General features: G+C 48.1%; 6 protein-coding genes across 7 annotated transcripts; 3 read left to right on the top strand and 3 right to left on the bottom strand.

The window, feature by feature from the left end:
- Positions 1-47: 47 nt before the first annotated feature.
- LOC120898563 (isovaleryl-CoA dehydrogenase, mitochondrial) lies at positions 48-2,164 on the top strand. The gene is made up of 3 exons (XM_040304603.1): positions 48-524; positions 609-688; positions 876-2,164. Exons 1-3 carry the CDS (start codon positions 360-362, stop codon positions 1,918-1,920), a joined length of 1,290 nt encoding a protein of 429 aa, XP_040160537.1. The 5' UTR covers positions 48-359; the 3' UTR covers positions 1,921-2,164.
- LOC120898545 lies at positions 2,126-4,527 on the bottom strand. Its single transcript, XM_040304542.1, has 3 exons — positions 4,422-4,527; positions 4,220-4,343; positions 2,126-4,139 (listed from the first exon to the last, which is right to left on the bottom strand). The coding sequence occupies exons 1-3, from the start codon at positions 4,470-4,472 to the stop codon at positions 2,296-2,298; spliced, it is 2,019 nt and encodes a 672-aa protein (XP_040160476.1). The 5' UTR covers positions 4,473-4,527; the 3' UTR covers positions 2,126-2,295.
- Positions 4,528-5,486: 959 nt separating this feature from the next.
- LOC120899850 (ADP,ATP carrier protein 1) lies at positions 5,487-11,284 on the bottom strand. Its single transcript, XM_040306128.1, has 3 exons — positions 11,008-11,284; positions 9,654-10,150; positions 5,487-6,461 (listed from the first exon to the last, which is right to left on the bottom strand). Exons 1-3 carry the CDS (start codon positions 11,168-11,170, stop codon positions 6,216-6,218), a joined length of 906 nt encoding a protein of 301 aa, XP_040162062.1. The 5' UTR covers positions 11,171-11,284; the 3' UTR covers positions 5,487-6,215.
- A 1,434-nt stretch (positions 11,285-12,718) lies between these two features.
- Positions 12,719-14,591, top strand: LOC120899842 (GDP-mannose 4,6 dehydratase). The gene is made up of 2 exons (XM_040306120.1): positions 12,719-13,069; positions 13,159-14,591. Exons 1-2 carry the CDS (start codon positions 12,998-13,000, stop codon positions 14,173-14,175), a joined length of 1,089 nt encoding a protein of 362 aa, XP_040162054.1. The 5' UTR covers positions 12,719-12,997; the 3' UTR covers positions 14,176-14,591.
- Positions 14,592-14,653: 62 nt separating this feature from the next.
- LOC120899826 (F-box only protein 9) lies at positions 14,654-16,914 on the bottom strand. 2 transcript variants are annotated; one of them, XM_040306094.1, is made up of 4 exons: positions 16,686-16,914; positions 15,748-16,618; positions 15,370-15,681; positions 14,976-15,291 (listed from the first exon to the last, which is right to left on the bottom strand). In XM_040306094.1, exons 2-4 carry the CDS (start codon positions 16,449-16,451, stop codon positions 14,976-14,978), a joined length of 1,332 nt encoding a protein of 443 aa, XP_040162028.1. In that variant the 5' UTR covers positions 16,452-16,618; positions 16,686-16,914. The 2 variants fall into 2 exon arrangements, with proteins under 2 accessions (XP_040162019.1, XP_040162028.1); XM_040306085.1 differs by having other exon boundaries at positions 14,654-15,291; positions 15,748-16,914.
- A 322-nt stretch (positions 16,915-17,236) lies between these two features.
- On the top strand, positions 17,237-19,138 carry LOC120899836 (BTB/POZ domain-containing protein 9-like). The gene is made up of 2 exons (XM_040306106.1): positions 17,237-18,192; positions 18,261-19,138. The coding sequence occupies exons 1-2, from the start codon at positions 17,352-17,354 to the stop codon at positions 18,617-18,619; spliced, it is 1,200 nt and encodes a 399-aa protein (XP_040162040.1). The 5' UTR covers positions 17,237-17,351; the 3' UTR covers positions 18,620-19,138.
- Positions 19,139-25,451: the final 6,313 nt, after the last annotated feature.

The following is a 25,451-nucleotide window of genomic DNA, read 5'->3' as shown; positions in this document are numbered from 1 at the left end:
GAGTCGCGAAAACAACCCCCACGAACGTGAACCCGACCGCTCAGTCTGCTTGCTGCGAGCATCACGATCGAACGAAAGCGAACTCGCTGGACACGGGAGCGCGTATCTCCGTTTGGCGTTAGATCGGCTTTGCTTGCTGCGCTACGTCACACTGTAACTAGGGTGCCAACCACCAACACCACCACCTCCTATCAATTTAAATACTCCCTTCTACTCCCCCCTTTCCGGGTATCAGCACATACGCCACGCGGTTATCGTTCCTTACGTACGTTCGTGTGTGTGTGTGTGGTGGTGTTGTTTTGCGTTGTTGGTGCGAACACTTGCCGCAGAATAAGAAGGCACAGAGGGGGTAGGGCAAAATGTCAGCAATACGCAACCTAACGACTGCGGCAAGGTTCCTGTCCGCTAGGTTGGCCCCGAGCCAAGCCCGATCGTGGGGCGGTTCGTTCGTTGTGCCCGCCCGGTCCATGCAGCACTATCCGATCGATGAGTATCTGTTCGGATTGACGGAAGATCAGCAACAGGTATGCATGCAGCAGCGGATGGAGCCTTTGAAGATAGTCGTGGTGATAATTTTGCATTTCATTTGTTTTCTTTTTTTTCTCCAGCTGCGCCAAACCGTGTTCAACTTTGCGCAAAAAGAATTGGCTCCCTTGGCACAGGAGATCGACAAGCAGAATGAATTCAAGTAAGAATCCAGTTGTAGTTCCAGCGATTAGTACGTCAGCGTACGAAGTGTAACGTTGCGTAATGCCAATGGGAAAGCATAATGAGATATGGCCAATGGGATGCAGCAATTCACACGTTTCACATTGCCATTTGTAAATGCACCTTAACTCCTTCTTCTCTTCCCACCTTATTCTGTCCCATTTTAGAGAGATGCGCAGCTTCTGGCGCAAACTGGGCGAGATGGGAGTGCTCGGCGTGACGGTAAAGCCCGAGTACGGTGGGCTCGGCGGATCGTACCTTGACCACTGCATCGTGAACGAGGAACTGTCGCGTGCGTCCGGCTCGGTCGCCCTGTCCTACGGTGCCCACTCGAACCTGTGCGTCAATCAGATCCATCGGCACGGTACGGACGAGCAGAAGGAGCGCTACCTGCCCAAGCTGTGCAGTGGCGAACACATCGGCGCCCTGGCCATGTCCGAGGCCGGCTCGGGCAGCGACGTCGTGTCGATGAAGCTGCGGGCCGACAAGCACGGTGACTACTACGTGCTGAATGGTAGCAAGTTCTGGATCACCAACGGCCCAGTGGCGGACACGTACGTCATCTACGCGAAGACGGACACGAGCGCGAAACCGCAGCACGGCATTACCGCGTTCATTGTCGAGCGCGGCACGGCCGGGTTCACGCAGGGCCCGAAGCTGGACAAGCTGGGCATCCGGGGCAGCCCGACCGGTGAGCTGATCTTTGAGGACGCGAAGGTGCCGGCCGGCAACATTCTCGGCGGGCTGAACAAGGGCGTCTACGTGCTGATGTCGGGGCTGGATCTGGAGCGGCTCGTGCTGGCCGCCGGTCCGGTCGGGCTGATGCAGGCGGCCTGCGACGTGGCGTTCGAGTATGCGCACTCGCGCAAGCAGTTTAACACGCGCATCGGCGAGTTTCAGCTGCTGCAGGGCAAGATGGCCGACATGTACACGACGATGAACGCGTGCCGGGCGTACCTGTACTCGGTGGCGCGGGCCTGCGACCGCGGCCAGGCCAATCCGAAGGACTGCGCGGGCGTCATCCTGTACTGTGCCGAGAAGGCGACGCAGGTCGCGCTCGACGCGATCCAGATCCTCGGCGGCAACGGGTACATCAACGACTATCCGACCGGCCGGATCATGCGCGACTGCAAGCTGTACGAGATTGGCGCTGGTACGTCCGAAATTAGGCGCATGCTGATCGGGCGCGCCCTAAACAAGGAGTACCAGTGATGGTTGAGGGCGAAGCAGAGCGAAACCGACAGCAAACACTGACCGACGCTGCCATATCGGGGTTTGGCTGTGGTTGAGACAGCAAAACGACCGCCAATAATTCCAAGCAAAAAAGAAACCTAAAGTGCATTTACTAGAGTTAATGTCCAGGGAACGTTTTATGAAAACGTTTAGTGGAAAATCTAAATCCTTTTGCTACTCCCGCTAATCTGTAATATACTGTTGCGTATATTTTAACTTCAAAGCGAGGTCGTGAAACCGAAACCGAACAATGGAAAGAAATGATTTTACGCTCTATCCCCCAACGTTTTGTTGGGCGGGATAGGCAAATAAATAGAATTCAATTGAATTAGCAGCATTTAAAAAAAAAGTAGCTCAACTAAACAAATCGTCCCCACCGTCCAAACATTCGCTGGAGTTGCTGCCGTCGAACGCAAAGTCAAAGCTGTCCGCTACCTCATTACTATCGACCGATTTTGTCCTCTTCTGCGATTTGCTGCGCGTCTGTTTAGCCGGGCTGGCACACAAAAAGTCCAGATCGTCCGCTTCATCGGCAGCAGCATCATCGCCCAGATTCATGTCGGGAAAGTCGCCGGAAAAGTTCAGATCAAACTCACCGCTCGAACTTTGCATCGCAAAGTCCAGGGAATTGTTGCTCGCCGAAGTGTCCATCATCTCGCCGATGTTGCAGTCCTCCTCCGCGTCCAGCTCCATCGGTTCCGGGTCGCTCTCCTTCACCGCCGGCTCACGGGTAGACGACTTGGCAGTGTTCGACACTGTCGGTTTGTTGTTTCTGTTTGATTGTTGCTGTTGCGGATGCTGTTTCTGTTGCGCTGTGGCTTGTTGAGGTTTCTCTTGCTGCACACGTGGCTGCTCTTGAGCGCCATATTCTGGTTCCTTTTTCGAGTTCGGTTGATTGCTGTTGGAACCACCACCCTTACTGTTTCCCCCGGACGCTCTGGCAGAAGGGTTGCTTGAAGAGCGATTGCTGCTGGACTGCTGCATTTGGACCAAAGCAGGCGTGAGTGCTTTTTTGCACTCCTTACGACCGATTCCGGCCATCGTGACCCGCTTCTGTGCGGACTTTTTCGGCGTCCCTGGTGGCGGCACTTTGCGCAACGGGCGTGCAGCAGCATTCTGCACATTGGCCGAATTGGCGCCAACCGCCTGCTTTGGCATTGGTGCTTTGGGCACTACGAAATCGTTGCGTTGCTGCTGATTTTTGCGATTTTCGGCCGGCTTTACATTTTCCGTGTCGTTCCCGTTGCACTCTTCCACTTGTGGCGTAGTAACCTTTTCGCGACAGTCCGCCATTTTGGATTTTTTTGCGACCGTAGCAGCAGCTTCTCTGTCAGTTTGTTCCGGGAGCGATGACTTAACCTCACCCGGTGCTGCTTTGCCACCCTTTCTCATCGCACCCTTTGGTGGCTTTGCTTCGTGGCGCGCTTTCTTCCCGTTACCCTTGTCAACGACGGAGTGGGCTACATCCTGCAGCTGATACTTGCCGGAATGGATGGTGCTGAGGTGCGCCAGGATGTCGGGGAAATCGTTCGGATTCTTGAAGTTCAGATCCAACTTCAAGTCCATGCTGGCGCTGTCCAGATTCCAGTCGATCGATTCAAACATCGGCGAATTGTTAGCCTCGCGGTCTGCTTCCACCCCAGCGGTGCCGCCCGCATCCTTCCGTCCATCTTCCGACCGCAGATCGGTCTCGCTGCTGTGGTCGTCGTGCAGGTCGTCGCCGTGCTGCTTCGTAATCCCCGCCAGCTTGATGCGCAGCTCCTCCGCCCGTTCGAAACGTTCGCCGATAGCGATCAGCACGTTGGCCAACTCGCCCTGCTTCCGGTCGAGCATGTCTTTACGCTTGTGCGTAATCTCATTGCTAACCTGCTCCAGCTTGGCCAGCTCCTTCTGTTCCGCGCTCAGGGTGGCCTTCTCCCGGTCCCACTGCTTCACGATCGGTGTGCTGGCGAGCTTCAGGCGCAGCTGGTCCTGCAGCCGCAGCACGCTCTGTAGCTTCTGCAGCTCGCCCTGGTCGAGCAGAGCCTGTCGCGAGTGGCCGAGCAGTGTCTGCTCGCCGCAATAACGCTGCAAACCGTACGATGCCTCCCGGTACTTTTCCACCACCTGCCGGACGATGGTGTGGTGATCGATGGCAAGCCGTTCCTCGAACGCTCCGCTGCCAAAGCTCGCCAGTCCCTGCTTGAGCGAGAACAGCCCTGTTGGATTTTGGACACCATTAAAACGGGAAGTTTTTCAATTAGACTAAGTGGAGACAGATGGCCACGGAGTAACTCACCGAAATTCAAACGACGCAAATCATCCCGGTGCACTTTCTTCAGCTCAATCTGTTTGTGCAGCTCGGCCAACTGTTCGAGGTCGTTGAACGACGCATCGTGCGAGGAGGACGATGAATTGTTCGACTGCAAACATAAAACGCGGAGCAAATTGTGTCCAATGCGTCACAGTGATCGAATTTTCGAAGGCAAATGAAAACTTACCAAGAAGTCGGCGAGAATCTTTTTCACTTCCTGCTGCGCTGCCTCGTCCATGATGTGCACCGGACGGTAGTGTTGTTGTAAATGAGCCCAAGCATGCCGTGAGGCGGCAAATTTCTACTTTTAGTACTAAAAACGGCTACTTCGATTGGGTTTTGGTACGACGTCGTGTTTTAGTACAGAGGGAAGCAAAATTTTTCCCCTGCTTCAGAGTTCAGCAATACCCCCAAAATCATTCTAGTGCGAGACATCTGTTGCGAATTTGTTCAATTATATTGTTCTCCTTTTTTCTCGCATGAATTTTTCATGAAAATCGAATGCTTGCTACAAATTTATGATTTTTTCTGCGGCATGACAAGGGAAAGTTCTTGACGCGAGGCTATAAACACACGCGTGGTACAACAAATTACTGCAGTTTGTGAGCTCGAGAATGCTCCAAATCGGAGCGATTTTCCCTCGCAGGCGAGCGTTTTTGAAAGGCGGAATGACAGTTTTTGCCCAGCAGGAATTTCACATGATTTTTGACATGAATTTGTCTGTGATTCAAATTGGACCTGCATGAAGGCGTTAACAAATTTAAACTGGAAATATGATTTGTTTTAATATTATAAACAACCAACACATTTGGCTGGCAATTTTTTTTTTAATGAAATCTATTTATTTTTAATGTGATATTGGATTGGCAAACGTACGAAAAGTCTCCAACAAACAGAAATTGAGCTCATTAATTCAGAGAGCATTCTCTCGGATTCGTATTGACTCCGGAACGAAGGTCCTCCCAACATTATCCGGAGTCGTTCGGAGTCGTCTGGTCGGACAGACGGCCGACTCCAGATGATTCCGGACGACTCCGACTTTAGGTGGAACTAGTGGTTCGGAAGTCAGATCGACGTCGCAGGTGCGCTCCAAAAAGCACATCACTAGGAAAGACCCCAAAATACTCATGGAAATCCTAAATTTTCAAATCTAATTGGATTTACAATAAGACCACCCCAACGAATAACTTTATGATTGCGCTCAAAACGCTCCCGTTACGTTTCGACTTTTGAGAGATAACAAAAAACTTCGTGTTATTTCATGGTTGGCCCATTTTATTATTTCGAATCTATTTCTGTTTTCGTGATCGCAATCGGTTTCTTTTTATCGCTTTAACCCGGCTATAATTGTTGTGGTTGGTTGCATTGCGTGTGCAGCAGTTGTCGTCCAGGATGTTAGAATAGTGCTGGCTTCTTCCCTTAATGTACCACGTGTTGCGGACCAAAGGAAGGGCGCAATATGATGATAAAACAACGCAACTTTTCTGCTTCTTCGACTTAGAACATGCAACAAACAGCTCACTGTCTCTACCCCCCGGTCCGCTCACACTCATCTCCCGGAGAGAGAGAGAAAGAGGAAACACGAAAGGCTCCTTCCTCCTTTGCTCCTTTTTCTAAAAAGCGTACGTCGCATAGCGGTATCTAGTAGCTTGTCGGTTATTCGGAACAGTAAAGTAATACAGAAAAAGTGAGTACAAGAGAAAGAGAGCGAGACAGCGAAGGGTTATTGGTTTTGTAACAGTTAATTTTGTCTTGCAAATACACCATTTTTACTGGCGGCTATCGCCTGTGATTTTGTGGCTAAAGGGTATCAATCCCATCAGCTCCAGCACCCAAGGCCGATCGCTACCGGTAACTGTGTGTTGATTTGGATGTTATAATAGTTGTTGTTGTTGTTGTTGTTGATGTTACTGCTGCTGCTGCTGCTGTTCTGGCTGGCTGGACATAACTAATTACACTAAGGTGCGTGCTGTTCCCCGTCTTAACCCAGCAGGGCCTTAACTTCGTCGTAGAATACGAGCACCAGAGCGCCACCAGTACCACGCAGGACGTTCGAGAAAGCGCCCTTGAAGAACGCGCCGGAACCTTCCTGCTTGCCGATCTTGACCCAGCAGTCGAGCGTGTTCTTGTACATCACCTCCGACTTGGCACGGCCAGACTGCATCATCATGCGTCGTCTGACGGTATCGAAAGGATACGAAATAATACCGGAAGCCGTCGTCACCACCTGTGTGAAAGAGGAAAAGAACGTGTTGGTTAACATTGTGTGTTGACAGTAGGTTTTTCAAGGCTTAACACGGTAGTAGTACATTTTACATATCCATTTCCACGACGGCTGACCCGAAATATCCAACAATGAATTTAGCTCATATATAATGCAGATTATTGATTTTTCGAAATCAGCTGATACTACCACCAGCGCTGCAACCAATTCATATAGTAGTGATCGCTCTAAACTTTTATCACAATGTATCAAACACTCTCCTAATTCCAAAGGTACACATATGTAACACGCATCACATGTCTGCGGATTTTAGATCTTCCGTCCTCTAAAAGGTATGCGCTGTGTCACGTTGTGTTTGCCGTAGTCGTTATTGCCACGCGTGCTGCTGCTGCTATCTTCCCTTTTGCGGGGGCAAAGCCGTACCATTTTTTCAAGGCTAACACAGAGCTCGCTCCTATTCACACCAGTTAAAAGCGGTGGCCCTGCGCAGCTGATAAGTGATAACAACCCAGACTGCGGACACCCTTGTCACCAGAACAGCGGCTCCGCTTAAATGCAGTAAAAAAGAAATTACGAAAGAGAGGTGTCAGCAGCACGGGGGGGGGGGATTTAGACCAAATTATCATGTGATTGCTGTAAAAGCAGGTTTCTGTAGTATCGTTTGCTTATTTGATATCGAAAATTAAACCGCATTTGCAGCATTCACAACAGCATAAGAAGTGAAAGAATTATCGATTGACCAAACTCGATGTGCGCCTGCTGTTCGTGCCTGTTCAAGGCTATTCAGCGAGGGGGCAAGACTCTGGACAAAATGATACGTTACGTCACATTTACGGGCACGGGCACACACACATAGTGCGCGCTCATTGTAAATGGGACACACCGGTGTGTTACATAAGTATCAGCGAAAAAAGGGTTTTTGTGGCAAAAAAAAACAAGGATTAACGTGAATTTCTTCTAATTAAGAATTGATGTACAAATGAAAAGGACCCACAAAGTGAAACGTAATGAGTTAATAGCATCGCGTATTTCAATCAATAGCGATTAACGTGCATGTGTGGATAGAACGGATTGGGGGGGGCTTTCCTCATCATATACCCACACCGGTCTATTCTCAAGTGGCGGTAGGAGGTTTCTCTGTTTCCTATAAATACCCGCTACGTAGCTGTGACGACGTTCCGCGTCTCGCAATTCTCGTTTAACGCTTAAAAAGAAAGCAACAAGAACACTAAAAAAACCTCTTCAAGATGGCATAGGCTGAGTGAAAAAAAGGGCGACACACGCGCCACACTCAGTGGTGGTAAATGTTTCGAAATCTTTCACTCTCAACCCTGGGGTGATGATGGGTCGAACTGTTTGTCGAGTTCGCGTTAACAATGTGCCACACACCACACTCTGTTTGCAGCCTTGTCTTTTGCGAATGTAAAGGCTTCGAGTTAGGGCCAAAGGCGAGATACCAAAAGGGCAACATGATGCTATGCGACGAATGTTTAACATTTGTGTTGTCTTGTTGTTAAATTTGTTTTTAAAAGATCAATTGGATATACGATCATTATAGCATACTATCACAATAATTCAAATGTGATTTTCTTAGAAGAATTCCTAAAAATGCACAAATTATCGTTCGTATAGCTGCATCGCGTAACAGCGGCTAATGAAAACCTACGCCTAGAGGTGTAAACCATTCGCTCGTTGACGTCGATTTTCTCCATCAATTGATCCGACCTTGGCGGCAACGAGTAACGAGGGCTTGACGCGCTGCCATTCTGCGCTGTGCAATAGAACACATCTTTACCAACCACCTCTTTCCACTGGCAGCTATCGGACAGCGGGGCTAATGAAGAAAGTAGACGAGAAATGGTGGCAAAAGAAAAACGCAGCTTCTTCTACATAAAAAAAAAGGTTTAAAGCAGTACGTGGAAAACCGGGAGGAACGGTAAAAGACAAAAAACAAGGTGGCCTTTGCTCTAAATATAACCGGGACAATATGAGATGAGAGCACGAGGCAACCTGTGACGGTTGTTATGGGGGGCCTACTACACAACACACACACACACACATGTGCGTATGTTTCTGGGGCGGGGGATTGTATAACCATTGGGTTTTGGTGGTTTGGAGTAAAACGCCGCTGTTATGCAAGTGTGTGCGTCTTAGAACATACGCATTTTCAGTTTTCAGGTGACATCTTTACATGATGCAGTTAAAAAAAAATTTACTCTGACCGATTTCTGCAACTTTGATTTACGTACAAAAGTGTGGGCGGGGGGGGAGGGGACAGTTTGTTTGGGGATGGTATTCTTTTGCCGTAGCAGCAGCAGTTTTTGACACTTGCGTCATGACCTGCGCGTCATTCACCAATCTTCTTGACCGTTTGACAGTCGCACTTCCTCCGTTGCCGTTTTTTTCTTCCACACCTAATCCTGCCACCGGCCAATGTTACACAACGGTGTTGATAAGAACAAAAGCTGCAAAGTGAAGAAACCTCAAAATTCGAATTTAAGATAGTATTTCAACTGAATTCTCTACTCCTCCACCTTTTACGTAACAGTCAAGCACATTTTCAAATGCGTCTCATTCATCTTCATCAGCTATTTGCAAGAAATTTCAATGTCAAAACGACATTCTTCTGGTGCTCTCACTCTGCTGGACGAGAGGCCGCCGTACGACGACGTTTGTCAAACGCAAGCAGGCACATGTGTTTTGGTTTGCAGCAAAGTCATCAATCGGAGAGAAATACGTCTTACTATTACTATGCTCGTTTCCTTCTTATCAGCGAAATCCGAGCCAATGGCCACAACTGAAAACAATCTGATAGACCCCGAGCACATGTTACACTTCCCCAATGTACCCCGTGTACTTCCTACGCACAGCGGCTGTAGTGGAGAGTCTAGTGCTGACACACGGTTAGAAACCCAGAGTTCTTCCCCCTTAGCGTTAATGAGTGGTCCTCGGTGTTGAAGGAACCGGAGGACAGTGCAGGTCACGAACAAACAAACGTGCTCCTTCCTCCGTCCCTATGTCGTTAATCGCAGGAAGCCCCATTTGTCACAAATCGAACTGTGGCAACTCAGCAAAACAACCGCCCAGGAGTCTGTTTTTTAGCGCGATCGATTGGAAATGGTTATGTAATGCGCAAAACACGCGCAGTACCGTACTATTGTGCTATTGCTGAGAAACACAAGTCCGAGCACTTACCTGTGCGATGGCCCAGGAGACGAAGATGGAGGTGTTCTTCGGGTCCGGCAGCATTCCCTTGGCAGTATCGAAGCAACCGAAGTAGGCCGCACGATAGATGATGATACCCTGAACGGACACGTTGAATCCACGGTACAGACCGATGATACCGTCCGACTTGACCGTCTTCTTCAGACAGTCGAGCAGACCGTTGAACTCACGCTCGCCGGCACCGCGACCAACGTCCGCACCGAGACGGGTACGGGCGAAGTCGAGCGGGTACACGAAGCAGAGCGACGTGGCACCGGCGGCACCGCCGGATCCGAGGTTACCCAGGAAGTAGCGCCAGAACTGGGTGTTCTTGTCGACGCCGCCGAGGAACACCTGTTTGTACACATCCTTGAACGCGAAGTTCAGGGCCTGGGTCGGGAAGTAACGGATCACGTTGGCCAAGTTACCGCGCCAGAAGGCACCGATTCCCTGCTCCTTCGGGATGCGAACGAAGCAATCGACGATACCTGCAGATTGAGTGGGGTTGTGTTGTGGGTGGGAGAGAGGGGGGGGGGGGTAAGAAGAAAAAAAGAAAAAATCGTTAATAATGGTATTTGCGAGTACGTTATGCAACCCCGTTCTGGCCAAACGGTTGAGAAAAAGAAATTTTACGCACTCTATTCCCTAACCTTGGACCACGCGCCGACGATCCTTCTAGAATATTTCCAGGGCTGAACCCTGTGATCTGTTACATAACCATACAAAATTGTGCATCACGTGAAGTGTGCAAAATCCCCGCACGACAGCTAGTTTCATTTTAGCATTGAAAGTATTAAGCAAAATAGCTATGTTTCAGACATATTTCGTTAAGAAAAAGCTCAAGTTTTCTTCATTTTCACACCATGCCCTAGCATAATGCTGGTTGGGGGAAACGGAGCTCGTTGCGAAACACCGTGTCCCTCTCCCCGACTACTTGAGCCATGCTCGCGGGGTTAGGGAGAAAAATCAATATGGCGACCGGGGCAACACAACCGCACATACATGCCGACAACTGTGTGCTGCTGTGCTCTGTCTATTCTACCTTCTCTCACACATTCATACTACAAGCCAATTATGCCAGCCACCTGCAATTTCCATCGACTTCCAGCGGGCTCAAGGCGATGAGAAAAAGCACTTCATTTAAGACATCGAAAAGGCATGCTTTTTCCCAACTTCAAGACTTCCGTCACGAGACCACGTTGCGAAGTTCATTTCTCCCACAAAGACCGGGACCCGGTACCGGGGCGGTATACTGGCACTATTACACGCACACACACACACTCGCACACCATTTGGTCGAGAGCTGGCAAATTTCTGTCTCTGCCCAACACACACACACACTCACCCTTGTACTGCTTGTCGACGGCGATCTGCTTGGAGGCAGCCTGGACCTGGAGCAGCAGCTTGACGCGTTCGATCGGTGCTACGGCCGTTTTCGAGACAGCGGCAGAGATACCACCGGCCAGGAAATCCTTGGCGAAGCCATAGGGATCAGCCTTCTTGGTCATTTTCGATGGATCTGGTCTGGTGACGCTAGCAACTGTAAGAAAAAACCCGGCGGAGCACGCGATCGAGGGCCTTAACCGTTCGGAGGGCACAAATCAAGAGAATGAAAAGATTTTGCGAACCACCACGGCTTGCGACTTGCAGTATCGAAACGGGCGCGCGGGCCGAACACTGCCGAACGTTGCCGAGCTATTGCTACCAGAGTGACCAGAAATACCGATTTATCTGTATTCCTACCGATTTTTTATACGCCTACCGATTCACAGATGACCGCCCTAAAACTACCGATTTTCCATTTATCCTACCGAAAATCACAGATATTTTATTTTTCAGTCGTTTAAGCTTACTCTGTGGCGCTTGGGATGCTGTTTCAAGGATTGCTAACCTCATTTGTTACTTATCGCGCTGATGCACGTTTGTTTGCCTGGCGCTTTTTATTTTTATCCGTTGAAATTTAATGTTCATAATAAGTAGAAAATGTCAGTTGCGTGGATTCCGAGAATTTTTCGTCAAAGAAAATCATTTAAATTTGAATTTGAATCTCGTTGTCGGCGGTTAAAGCTTACCCGACAGACAAAGAGAATGAAATTTTCAGGCGAGGGGAAGGTAGAAACATAGACATAGGATAGTCAGTCCTACCTACCCATGGGGGGTCGGTCTATTCGGGGCTTGAACCCACGATGGGCATGTTATTAAGTCGTTCGAGTTGACGACTGTACCACCAGACCGGCGCTCTCACTGAAAAGAACGCTCGCTCGCGTTGTTTCATTGTATTTTCCTCATACCCTTTCCTTCCCGTTTCTCCCCGAACACGCTGCACTAGTACGAGCGAGACACCGATACCAGCAAGCCGCTGCGAGAAAACCAAACTGAGCGCGCAGGCTGAAAGTGAACGCACACATACACACACATGTGTAATTGTGTGAGTGCAAAAACTGTGTGGAAACCAAAACACGCTCGCGCCTCTGCGTAATTCCGTGTATTTCCAACCGTCTCCCCCTGCTTCTATATGCCCCTCGCCTGAAAGTCGCACACTTTTTCATTCTCTTTCCTAGCAGGGTAATCATTAAAATAATTGATTAAATTTAAATTGTTGCGTTCTCAACAGTGCTCCTGCCGAAATCTGCCAATATAATCTGGCCACACTGATTGCTACGATGCTTGCGGCGGTTTATAGTGGCGGCTGTGGGTGCTTGGATTTATTATGTAAGCGTGAACAAGCTTTTTACGCTGCAACAAAAAAGGAATTTCGCGAAAAAATGCTTGCCAAATGATGGTTTGTAGAAGATAAAAAATAAATAAAGGGTTATAAACAAGTAATTGAAACATCAGTGTGAAATAACGACCAACCAACAATATATTTGGGCAAAAAGGTCCTGCCTTTGATAAGTATCAAAAATAAGTTGCACCGGTACGTTGCGATTGTCCAATTAGCTTCAATTTCTTTTATTTTCCACTAAATTTATCAAATGATCACAAACTTAGCTAAATTTCGTATTTTACTGCGTGTCCTAAAAATCGAATTATGCAAGCCGGTGCGAAAAAAAACCTTATCAAATGTTCTCTGGGCCTTAAGCCTGTCAACCCGTATGGTGACCTGGGAATCCACTGTGCGGTGCTATCAAAACAAACGGCAGCAAATGTAAATACACGTCACAGCGAGCTGGTCTACGAAAAAGGCATCGGAAAAGCCGGTCCCCGCTCGCAAGCTGCTGGCAAATTCCATTTCGCACCCATACCCACACGCCATTCCGCAGAAGCATTTTTTATTGCCGCAGAAGCGCTAAAACAGCCGGGTGATTTTATCGTACTAAATTAGTCCGCTAAGCATGGAGGGCGAAGCGGCAGTGACGAATCCGGTCGATAGGAAAGTGGCACTGATAACAGGCATTACGGGTCAAGTGAGTAGCTAAAGTGGCTGCCTCTCCTCCCCTACAGTATGTGTCATTATTCTTTCTTCTTCCAAACTAACCCCCTCGAAACCCCGCAGGATGGTTCATATTTGGCGGAATTTCTGCTGGACAAGGGCTACGAGGTGCACGGCATAATAAGGCGCGCGAGCACGTTCAACACGTCGCGCATCGAGCATCTGTATGCGGATCCGCGCACGCACCGGGAGGGCAAGATGAAGCTGCACTACGGTGACATGACCGACAGCAGCGCGCTGGTGAAAATCATTGCCCAGGTGCGCCCGTCCGAAATATACAATCTAGCCGCCCAGAGCCACGTGAAGATTTCGTTCGATCTGAGCGAGTACACGGCGGAGGTGGACGCGGTCGGTACGCTGCGGCTGCTCGACGCCATCCGTACGGTGGGACAGGAGCGGACGGTCCGCTTCTACCAGGCATCGACGTCCGAGCTGTACGGCAAGGTGGCGGAGACGCCCCAGAACGAAAAGACCCCGTTCTATCCCCGCTCGCCGTACGCGTGTGCCAAGATGTACGGGTACTGGATTGTGATCAACTATCGCGAAGCGTACGACATGTTCGCCTGCAACGGCATCCTGTTCAATCACGAGTCGCCGCGCAGGGGGGAGAACTTCGTGACGCGCAAAATCACCCGCTCGGTGGCCAAGATTTCGCTCGGCCAGCAGGAGTACCTGGAGCTGGGCAATCTCGACTCGAAGCGCGACTGGGGCCACGCAAAGGACTACGTCGAGGCGATGTGGCTGATGATGCAGCAGGAGCGGCCGGAAGATTTCGTGATCGCGACGGGCGAAACGCACTCGGTGCGGGAGTTTGTGGAGCAGGCGTTCCGGTACATTGGGCGCGAGATCGAGTGGCGAGGGACGGGCGTGGATGAGGTGGGGGTCGAGAAGGGCACCGATACGGTGCGGGTGCGCATCAATCCCAAGTTTTTCCGCCCGACCGAGGTCGACCTGCTGCTGGGCGACGCGTCCAAGGCGAAGGCACAGCTGGGCTGGTCGCCGAAGGTAACATTCCTGGAGCTGATCGCCGACATGATGGCGGCGGACATACAGCTGATGAAGAACAACCCATCGGCCTAAGCAGTTTATGGGAGGCGCGAGACATTGATTGCTCGATTGAACGATTCTTCTTTTTTAACGTGTTAACTATATCGAAGGTCAGTATTTGGTCCGTGACACACGGGATGGAAAGCCCCCGCAGGGTTTCACGCCCCGTTGGGGAAGATTTTATTTTAACCACAGTGGGGTTTGCATATGTTTGAAAGAGTGGATATAGCGGCCATTGGCGCATTTTATTTTATCACTGCTATCCACTAAAAGCGCATTAACGGGGGAGAAAACTAGCCAAAAATGAACAAATTAATCCACTAGGCGTAATCGGGAATTCGGACAACCACACAATTGCGCATATTCCATGGCAATATTTTAAATTGTATCAGTTTCTCTATCCAATAGCTCTCGCTAGTAATAAATTATCGAAAGTGAACAAAACTATACATACCTCGAGTTTGCTTATTCTTAGTTAATTCGGGAGAGTAGTTCACCAGCCTACGAACTATTTCGATAACACTGATTTATTCACCTTTAAGATGGTTTCTCGAGCCTTTTCACATTCATATAAGCTAGGCTTTTCTGACACCGAAGAACTGCTTCTCTTCTTACAATTTCAGCCCATCACACGACTCACCGAAACGGGTTAAAATTAACACGATTGTTTTTCGTACTATCATTACCTACGGGTAGGAGAAAAAAAACCATGCAAAAAATAAATCATCTCCTACTGTGTCTCTCTCTCTCTCTCTGGGTAAAGTATCGTATTCAGCTTCTGATCTTTAGGCTCTCGCAAGCAAAGAGCTTGTGCTGCGCGCCGCACGAGCAAACTACTTCAATGGTCCTTCCGATTCCTGGTGGTAGCTCTTGACGCGCGAAAAGTACAGCGGCGGATACTTGGTTGTGGTTAGCTCGAACTGGGTCGTTTTCTCCTGATTGTTGCGCTGCTGCACCATCGTGTACTGCTTCCAGTGCAGCTGGCTGAACGGCCGCTTGCCAGTGCTCACAATCTGTAGCTCCATCAGAAACGTTTGCTGTCCATATTCCGGCTCAATATCACGTGCCTTGCGTCCCGGGCGCTGCATTTGCCCGGCTGCCGATGGACGGTTGCGCTGTATGACCACAATAACGATGTCGTCGTGCAGTCTGTACGAACAAAAATGATGCAAAATTATGATCAATAAAGGGAAAATGCTTCCTTCTGGTTGTCCTTCATCCCGTTACCGGTAATGCCCGCGCAGTATTTCATTCTGTGTGGGGACACGTTGTTTTAGCCGCACGACACACTGCTGCGGCTCATCGGCGGTCGTCATCATTAGCACCTTCCCATCAGCAAAGAAGCGAAAGTAGCGATAGTATTCTACCAGCTGTATCGGGCGATAGAACTGGTCCTGGAAGCTGTTCTCCCCCGACCGCAGGTAGCTCGTCCGGCTGATGTAACACCCGTGGAAGAGTATGCGCGGCCTGTTGATGTACATCTCGCGCCATGAGCCGAACGGTGTTCCCTTCAGCACGCCCAGATTAACGCCCCAAATCCTGCAATAAGTGCAATTGTTGTATTAGAACAAAAGTACATGTCATAAAAGTTGAATTAAATAGTACCTCATGCAGGCATGACGCCATATTTCGGGATCTCGCGCCAGCAGATAGAAACCGCGACAGACCGACGCAAACCGCTCGAGCGATTTCAGGTCCAAATCGTTCGACACCACCCAGCGCAGAATGTACAGGATGACCTCCATGGGCAGATCGGAAAAGTGGGCCGAAGTGACGATCAGCTTGCGGTCACCACTCGCCCGCTCGAACAGCTTTCCCGACCGAGCCATCAGCGTTTGAAACCGCAGACCCAGATCGACACCTTCCAGATTTTCCTCGTCTTCGTCAATGTTTGCCTCCAGCATGCGCTCCATCAGCCCGTCCACCTCGGCTGCAGCGGTTGTCGCTTTGGCGTGCTTTTTGTCATACACCCGGAACTCGATATCAGGCACGAGCTGAGTCGCCCGGCGGTACAGCCGCATGGCTTCGAACACCTTGCCGCTTCGTTCCAGTTCCGAGCCCTGCTGAAACAGGAGGCGGGCCTGCTGCTCGATCGAATCCTTCCCATCCCCCACATTACCGCTAGCCGGAGCAACCGTAGCAGCGCTCGCGACGTGGTGTTCCTTCTTCAACTCTTTTTGCCACTGTTCGCGGAAATCGTCCAGCTCGGAGCGCTTCGGGCTGGTCGCTTCCGATCCGCTCGTAGTGGAGGAGGACGAACTCTCATCGTCATCTTCCTTGCCGGCGTCACTCGACGTCGAATCCATCATAGGCCGAACGGGTGGCGGTGCTTCTGGAGGGTTGCTCCTCCTGCGCGCGATGCTTAAAAGTGACGGCGATGCCAACCAATCCTAGTAGTCCGCTCAAGCCGGGATCGTGGCGTCGAGATAAGTGTCACGCTGGTATCGTGCTAGTTCACGGTCACTGTAGCGAACAACTTTGGAAAGGGATGAGTGCGACAGATTGATAATATGGACGAAATACGGCTGAAAATGCGAACGCACGGGATCCACTTGCACCATCCAACTGGCCATAGTCCGTTTGCACTGTGCGTGAGACAAGAAACTGGTAGCTTCCTTTCCGCTTCCACCCGGGGGAGAATTACTTTAACCTTTCTAAACGCTTAGATCCACCAATACCGCTCCGAAAAACGGCTCACTTTTTACCGTGGGCCATTTTACGACTTGCAGAAGGACGTGAAATTCTTTGCTTTGACAGCGACTGTTTCAAAACAACACAGGAAGGGGAAGAAGAAAACGAAACGTCAAATGTAAACAAACGGCGATTTCCTTGCTTGCTGAGCTGGCTGGCAGCCGTGCCGGCAAGGTGCCTAGTGGTTGGGTCATGCTGTGGAGAAAAATGACTCCAGAACATTTGGCGGTAAATAGCTCGATTTGAGCTTTGAATTTGGACTTTAGTTTCGTAATCCGATATTTTAAAGTAATAAATCGTATTTTACATCAATGTTAAAGCATTTCGGAACCGGATTTCTTGCAAATCCAAAGCAACAGCCGTTCGTTTGTTGTTTTGACAGTTGGCGAAATGTCACGTTTGGCGCCATTACACCGGGTCGTTGTTTACAGCTGCACGGCATGCGTTGCCCGTAGGACGTACAAAACTTGCTCCTCATATCTGTACGGTGAATTGTTCAAGCAAAAAGCTGAAGCGCCATGGCGAGCGTTAATCAGGAAAAAAAGAACGATACGCCATCGCCCGCAAAGCATGTGGATAGTGTAAATCATGAAGAATTCGAAGACACAGCTCTGCTTGCGATACACATCGCGGGCCTGTGCATGAAGGAGGACAAGGCGGACGTTACGTTCGTCGTCGAGCAGGAGCGCATTCCGGCGCACCGTGTGATACTGGCGGCCCGGAGCGAATACTTCCAAGCGCTGCTGTACGGTGGGCTGGAGGAAACGAAGCAGACCGAGATTGCGCTGCAGGTTCCGCTGCAACCGTTCCAGTATTTGCTGCGCTACATCTACTCCGGCAGCATGTCGCTGAAGGATATGAAGGACGAGGACATACTGGACACGCTCGGGCTGGCCATCCAGTACGGATTTCCCAGCGTGGAGAAGGCAATCATCAACTACCTGTCGCTGCACGTGTCCGCGGGCAATGTGTGCGCTATTTTGCACGCCGGTCGGCTGTTCGATCTCGCCGATCTGCTTGCGGTGTGTGACGAGTTTGTGGACAGGAATGCGCTCGCTGTGCTGCGGCATGAGACGTTCCAAAATCTCACGTTCGAGTCGCTGTGCAGATTGCTCGATCGGGATCAGTTTGATGCACCGGAGGTAGATATATTTCTCGCCGTGCATAAGTGGTACCAAGCGAAGGAAGACGCGGATGCGGATCAGTACAAGAAAATATACGACAAGGTGCGCTTTCCGCTGATGTCCCACAACGAGCTGGTCACGGTGGTGCGACCGACCGGGGTGCTACAGTCGGACCAATTGCTGAACGTTGTTGCCGAGAAGGAAACGCTCTACAAGCTGCGTAATCGTGGCGTAGGTAAGAATGTCGTTTTACTGTAGGTTTGTTTGCATAGCTTTAATTGCTTTCCCTTTCCTCCCCGGCAGTGCCAGGAGAGAACGTAGTGAAGGATAAAATCGTATGGTCACAGCTGTACGATGGAAGGATACGATGTGCCGATGTCGTGTTGAAAAAAGCGCACGTCATCAACAAGATCGAGGTGTGCTATAAGATGAAAAGCGCAGACAATGTGCTCTACTGCGTTGATGTATCACTCGATGGGGAATGTTGGCACCGGCTAGCCGCATTGCCTCACAATAAACCGACGGAAGTGGTGCACTTCCGGGCGCGGGAAGTACGCTACATTGAAGTGACCACGTCCGACAAATATGAAGATATTGATTCCATAAAGGCAATGTTGCACATGAAACAGAAAAAGAAGAAATTGCATTCCACTTCGGATTAGAAGAACATGCACCATTTGTATTCGGGTGTGCATTGGATTACGGAAACGAAGAATTCGTCTTATGTGTATTATGAAGGTGAGTTGTTTTTTACAACAATCTGGTGGATTAAAGTTATTATAAATGAAGAATGAGTTGAATGAATTATATCAATAATACAGGGTATCTGAGAGCCATAACCATTAAGTATCTGCTTGATATTTCTACTTATAAAACGTATTTTTCTTCTGAAATGAAACATAATAAGTGATAACCTCCAACTAGGGTAGAAGCGGTATCATTTTGTATAATAAAAGATGAAGTGAAACCAGAAAACGATGTTTGACAGAGAAATGTTGGCCAATAAAAAAGTACAAAAGTATTTGTTTTCATATTACTATTTTGCATCAACGGTGCAAAGTACAAATCAAGCAATAAAATCGGCAAGTCTTTGCGGAACAAAGCGCAGAACGCCATATGATTGTGTAAACCAGCTAAAACATAAAAGCGAGTCAAGAAATAGAATGTCACAACAAGTCCGATCCCAAGTAGTCCCACGCACTCTATAAAAGAATCCGAAAAGACCCAAATGGATCACCCCCATAGCAGCATCCACCAAACGTTGACGTGAAGATCGTTTCGGCTTTATAACGGCTTCAGCCTGTCCTGTCGGTGTGTTAAGTGCTGACCGAAATTCCAACGCATTATTTATTTATCATTCCTGCCTGTTGTGTGTGATTTGTTGAAAAAATAATCACTGTTTTCTGAAGAGTGAGAAGCGTTATTTCTTTTACGTACTTTCAGTGGCAAAGAGTAGTGATTGTTGAAGACATAAGAGTTACTATATCTTTATTTTGACTATGCTGTCTAGACACCGTGATGTTGGAAGAAGATGGCAGCATACAAAACTGCTTTTTAAAATAGATTTTTGCACTTCATCTGAATTCGTGGGCTAGGAAAAATAATTCGTATAGGATGACTGAGTTATTAGTTAAAAAAAACTCACACACACAGTAACAATTAATGCTTAAACAAGACCGGATAAACGATGGCTAAGGCGATACGTTAGAATGATAATATTTTTAAAAAGATTGTTGTTCATAATTTTAAATTATACATTTTGTTTTCCCATAGCAAGGATTGACTATCCGGCTACGTGGTAATGAATTAAGTCTCGAAAGCCTGTATAGGCCGGCATGTTCGCGTAGGACGTAACGCCAAATAGAAGAAGAATTTTAAATGGCTTGTTTGTAATGTGATGTAACTTGTATTCTGTTATTTAGGTTGAAACTAGCGAATGACTTTCTGCCGCGCACCCAACGCCTCTCGGGTTGTCGATCGGAGTTGGAGTCGCCCAGGGTCGGCTGGAGTCGGAGTCAGTCAGAGTTGGAGTCGATCGAAAACGTAGTCAGCCGAATTAGGGGACTGTTGGTGTTGAAGTCGACAAGCGTCGGATTCGGAATAAGAGATCTTTTGTATGATGTTTTGGCTGCATCCTTCTCTAATCCAAAAGATCGCTGTGGGGTAGAAACAATGTTGGCTTCAAAGTCCTTACATTGCATCGGTTGACTCGCGTTGACTCGGACTTCGACCGACTCCGACCCCCAACGACACCAACACAAGCAAATTTCGAATTCAACTGACTCCTGCTTCGGTCGACTCGCACTCCAATGGATTCCAGCTCCGGACGATTCTTCGATTATTGCTGGTTGAACGATCTTTCGTAGTAAAATCCGAAATTTGCAAAGAATTGTCCATTAACTTATTTTTGGCAATTCTTCCTCTGATTAGTTGAAATACTTCATCTCAAATAGTGTTGGGATTCATTAAACTTTCGTTGAGATTCACTCATATGAATCTTCAGTGATGAGTGATTCGATTCTCGATTCTCTTCAAACTCTTCAAAGTTTCATGAAACTCCAAGGATTCATGAATCCAGAAGAAGAATAATAATAATGAAAAGAAGAATAATAATGAAAAGCTCAAGCTATTTGAATCCTTGAGGAATTATGAATTCCTAGAAATATGTGAATCTTTCGAGATATATTCCTATATATTCCTATACTGTCTCCTATTCAACCTGGAGCTAGAGAGGGCCATCCGCGACTCGAGGGTGGAGAACACGGGAAGATGGTCTATAAGTCAACCCAGATCCTGGCATACGCTGATGATATAGACATCATTGGCCTGCGGCTCTCTTATGTAGCAGAAGCCTACCAAGGGATCGAGCAGGCGGTAGAGAACCTCGGATTGCAGATAAACGAGGCAAAGACTAAACTGATGGTGGCAACATCAGCGGGCCTACCAATAAGTAATCAGAATCTACGTAGGCGTGGCGTACAGATAGGTGAACGCACTTTTGAAGTCGTCGTAGAATTCACCTATCTTGGGTCAAAAGTAAGCAACGACAATAGCATGGAAGCTGAGTTGCGCGCAATGATGCTGGCTGCCAACCAGTCATTCCACAGCCTGAAAGATCAGTTCACCTCAAAGAACCTTTCGCGACGGACGAAGCTGAGACTATATAGTACCTCTATAGTACCGGTACTCACATACGCCTTGTTATGTTTTAATTTAACTTTAAAACTAAAACCCAACGCTGAGTGACCGTGGATCACATTGCATTAGCAGGCCTCTAACCCATAACGAACCGATCACTTCTTACATTTACATGGCAAGATATTTTTCTAAGCCACAAAACGCACTAAACCCCCAATAAGAGAATGGCTTAACGTATCATCTTTATCATCACATACGGCGAGCGGAAGCTGCAATCTCACATTATCAGTACCATTTGTATCTTCACAACCGTTTTAGGATCTTACGACAACTATAAAAATAAAAATAAATATTTCTTATGATTTGTTTGCTTACAATCATGCCCTCCCCTTCCTTCCTGTGCCTGCCGGCAGCGCTAAAAAGGATGTTACACAACACAAGGGGAAGGAAAACAAACTTTTACGACCGCGCGCTCAGTTTTAAGGACACTGCACCATGGGCATGATTACTTCGAAACCAAAACATACTACTACAATGCACGGCACACGGTTCAATTACTCTCGCCAATGACATTGGACATTGCTTTGCAGCCGCTGCTGGATGCATGGTTGGATGCCCTGGTACACTCAAATTACCCGTAAGCAATTTTACTACCGGTACGCATTACGGGGTTGAAGAGAGAGAGAGAGAGAGAGAGAGAGAGAGAGAGAGCGCGCGCGCTGAGACTGCATTTAAGGTGCACCAGGGGTGGTAGGGTAATAAAATCCCTAAAATTGACATTACTTTCACCTATAAAACTGTCTCCGTCGGGGCTGCCGCGGGCCATCCGTCATCAATCTCGATGGAAGGAAAAGGCTGGCCGGTCGGGCTGTGGTGGCCGGAGGGCGCAATATGTGCGGTACTAGAAATTCCCCTTTTGCGCTCAAAACAGACCAAGTACACGTTTGATCGTCGGTTTCAAGGGCGTGTAAGGCCTTTTTTTCGGGAAAGCTGGAAAGCGGGGAAATCTCTGGAGAAACAGCACCGTTTAAGTAATTGTGAGTTCGTTGTTGGGTGGTATTTAAAACACGGAACACAGTTTCCCTGGAAGTAGTTAAATCATTTCCCTTAACTGGATGCACCACGCCGACAGGGCCGATTTTACGACCGATGAAACCATTTTCGGAGGATCGAGTTCCCCGGGCGGGGTAGCTGGAAAATGGACCACATTGCCTGGTATTTGTGGTAGGCAGAAGGAACCTGCTAACACGCTGGTGACGAATCCGTTGCTGCTAGATCTCATCCGATCAAGATGCGTTCGAAGATGCTACGATCGGATGTGTAAATGTGAAGGTCGTAAAAATGCAACAAAACTGTGCGCGATCGTTTCGGTTGGCGATCAGTGTTGTTGGCGATAGGCGGGTGTAATGGTTGCGTTGACAAGTGAGCATTAGAGAGTGATACGATTTCGAGGAAATGATCTTTAGTGTTTGTCGATACACAACACCAGATCACCTTTTAATTTGGTTCAATTGTGTCAGCTAGGATCGATCAGAGGCATCAGTTTTGGTTTGCAAAATTCGTGTTTTAGGTGTTACTGAATTATAGTTTCTATCCCCCTAAACATCAAACTAGACGGCTTGGTGCCGTTACCGAAAATCCCGTCGGCATTTCTTTCAAAGCAAGCCTAGAATCCAGTAGAATGTGTCTGGATTTGCCCTCCAGCGTCTGCAGCGGTATGGGAAAAATGTGATCTGTTTACAAATCACTTCCCAGAAATCGCATTCTACCCTCGGCACGGTACAGCCTGGTCGGCTCTCGGCTCATTCCTTCCCTTCCCATTTCGCTGGCACCAAAGGGCATCTTTTATGATCGGTTTTCCCTCGTTCCCGATGGACGGCGGATGCACTGTAACGCGAGCACACCGAAAATAGGGACAGGCCCCGAAGGTTGGGCCTGGTGGGATGGTGGGTGTACGCGCGTACACTTGAAGCCCTGTTTACGACTTCTTAAGATGCTGACGTCAAAATATGTCAATTAACCGTTTAAGTTGCCGTTTCTGACCGAGAGCCGGGAAGAGGGAGAGTGTGTGAGAGATGGAAAAGAAGAAAGAGATTTTTCTCATGTACAATCGATTCGGTGCGGCGTGCCGTGAGACAAACGATGACAGCTTTGAGGCCCGATGATGATGGCGTACGGGTATATAAATATGATTGATCTTTGATGAAGCCATGAAGCAGGCTAATGGCTGCTAAACGGTTATGGGAGTGTTTGGTGGGTCCATTTTTAATGCCCGTGTTCCGTGGCCGGGGGCTTAGATTATGCTCCCGGTACTTACTACCCCACCCGGACCCTGCGATTTAATGGACTCAATCGAAATTTATTGGTAATTGAAATATTTACGAGACATGCTTAAACTGCGATAAAAAGTGAAAAGTCTCCTGATAGGAATGAGATGAGATTCGCTGTGAAAAAATATGGACGGGCTTTGAGTATTTTGGTTGAAAATAAACATCGTAGTTCTTAGTTTTTGAAGCATATCTCAAGTTTTGTGATTAAAAAGGAATAACTTCTTTACAATAGCACAAAACGCTGTTTTGTAATGTGGATTGCATACCTTAAGGGGATTTTGTCCTTTTTAAATTATTACTATTATCAGATATTAATTATAAATATTATTATACTGAACTCTTAGAAGCATCGTGCTTTCATTCCTTTGTCCTAGATGTCCAATACACACGCCTTGTTAGCAATCTTTACACCTCTCCGTCATAGTTAACGATCCTACCAGAGATCATGTGGCAACAGTCAACAATTCCGCCACAAACGGCACCATCGATACGGCTTCTTGTTCGGACTGGAAATGTAAACCATTTTCACGCGGCACAAATATTATAACGCACGTTCCGAAAGATCAAAGTGTGTGGTGTGTACACATTTTACGATCGTTTGTGGCCCCATAAAAATGTGCCCTGCGGGAGTGTTTCGGCATCGCGCAAAATATTCGAAATAACCACACACGTCCGGTGTGTGTGTTTGAATTGTTGCAGACCGTTCCGTGCGATCCTTTCTGCCCAACGGGACCTCCGTTTTCTCGACGGGTCATCTCGTTTTGCTCGGTTAGGGCCACCCACCGGGGGGTCTTAGTATTATCGGCCTTAGTATTTAAAAAAAACCCACCAGACATCAGCATTATCTCCCCGCTACTGTTCAGAATGGTGTAAATTTCAAAACAAATAAACAATCGATCAAATAAATAGAGAGAGGAGGAGAGAAGGAGAGCGGGAGGGTAAACAGCAGCCTACCTCGTTTGGGGTAAAGGTTTACGGCACGATCTGTCAGATCGTCGACGGGTAACTACGATCAGTAAATATCGATCGGTTTCGCATAGATGAGGAAATCCAGCCAACAAAAGCCGTACGATGCGCTCGTCAGAAATTTGAAAATAATATTCTAAAACCCTTTCTCCCGTGCTCCCAACCTGGCCATCCAGGGGATACTCCTGACGATCCGTTTGTTTGCCTGTTCTATTGGGAACATTTAATTCGTTCTCAGAATTCCAACCTGCAGAGAGAGAGAGCGAGAAAAAGAGACCGAACAATCTGATGGAAAATGTAAACCATTGTAACGCGCGCACCGCACCCGTGACGTGTTGGAGCGATCATCCCCAATCGGAACAAAACCACCCAAATCGAAGTCAATAAATATCGAAAAAAAACGACTCGGAACCAAATGGTTCAAATTGAAAAACACACAAACAACCGTTTAACCGATTTTAACTGCCCGCTTCCGTTCGGTGCCTCTTGGCAAGTGTGTGTATGTGTGTTAGGATGTGGTGTGGTTTTGGTGTGTCCGGTTGGGTTTTGTTACTTTTGGTATCGTGCTGATGATGAAGCTATTGGGAATGAAAATCGGTCTCATTAATCGAACCGTCGTTAGAATGTGCTGCTTTCCGTGTTGGTGGCACGGGCATGTATCGATTGCATTCGTTTACGTTGTGTGTAATTGTGGAGAGGTAAACATGTAAAGCTGAAACATGGCTGAACGATGAGTCTGTGTGGGCTGATACTTTTTGGATGGAGCCCGCTGATGACGTGTCAATCCAGGGCGGTCGTGTAGCTGTCTGAACGGGGCGGTTGGTTAATTAAATGCAAATGGACCGGCTCATCACTGGAAGTGCTTTAAATCAGTTTTGATTTTAGCGCATGATGTGAAAGTATAATTGTGGTGTGTGTTGTGGGATAATAATCTCACTTAGGTGTTAATGAAGGTATTAACGAAGCCATTCACAAATAAATTTCGTGAAATAGGTGCATTAATTTGTAGGTTGACAGCGTTGCTGGGTTTTGGTTGAGCAAGTATACATAGTTTATAGTT

This window comes from Anopheles arabiensis, chromosome 2, assembly GCF_016920715.1.
Source record: "Anopheles arabiensis isolate DONGOLA chromosome 2, AaraD3, whole genome shotgun sequence".
In the NCBI taxonomy this organism is placed as follows: domain Eukaryota; kingdom Metazoa; phylum Arthropoda; class Insecta; order Diptera; family Culicidae; genus Anopheles; species Anopheles arabiensis.
The sequence above is the reverse complement of the archived record's forward strand: the minus strand, read 5'-3'. Positions and strand labels throughout refer to the sequence as shown.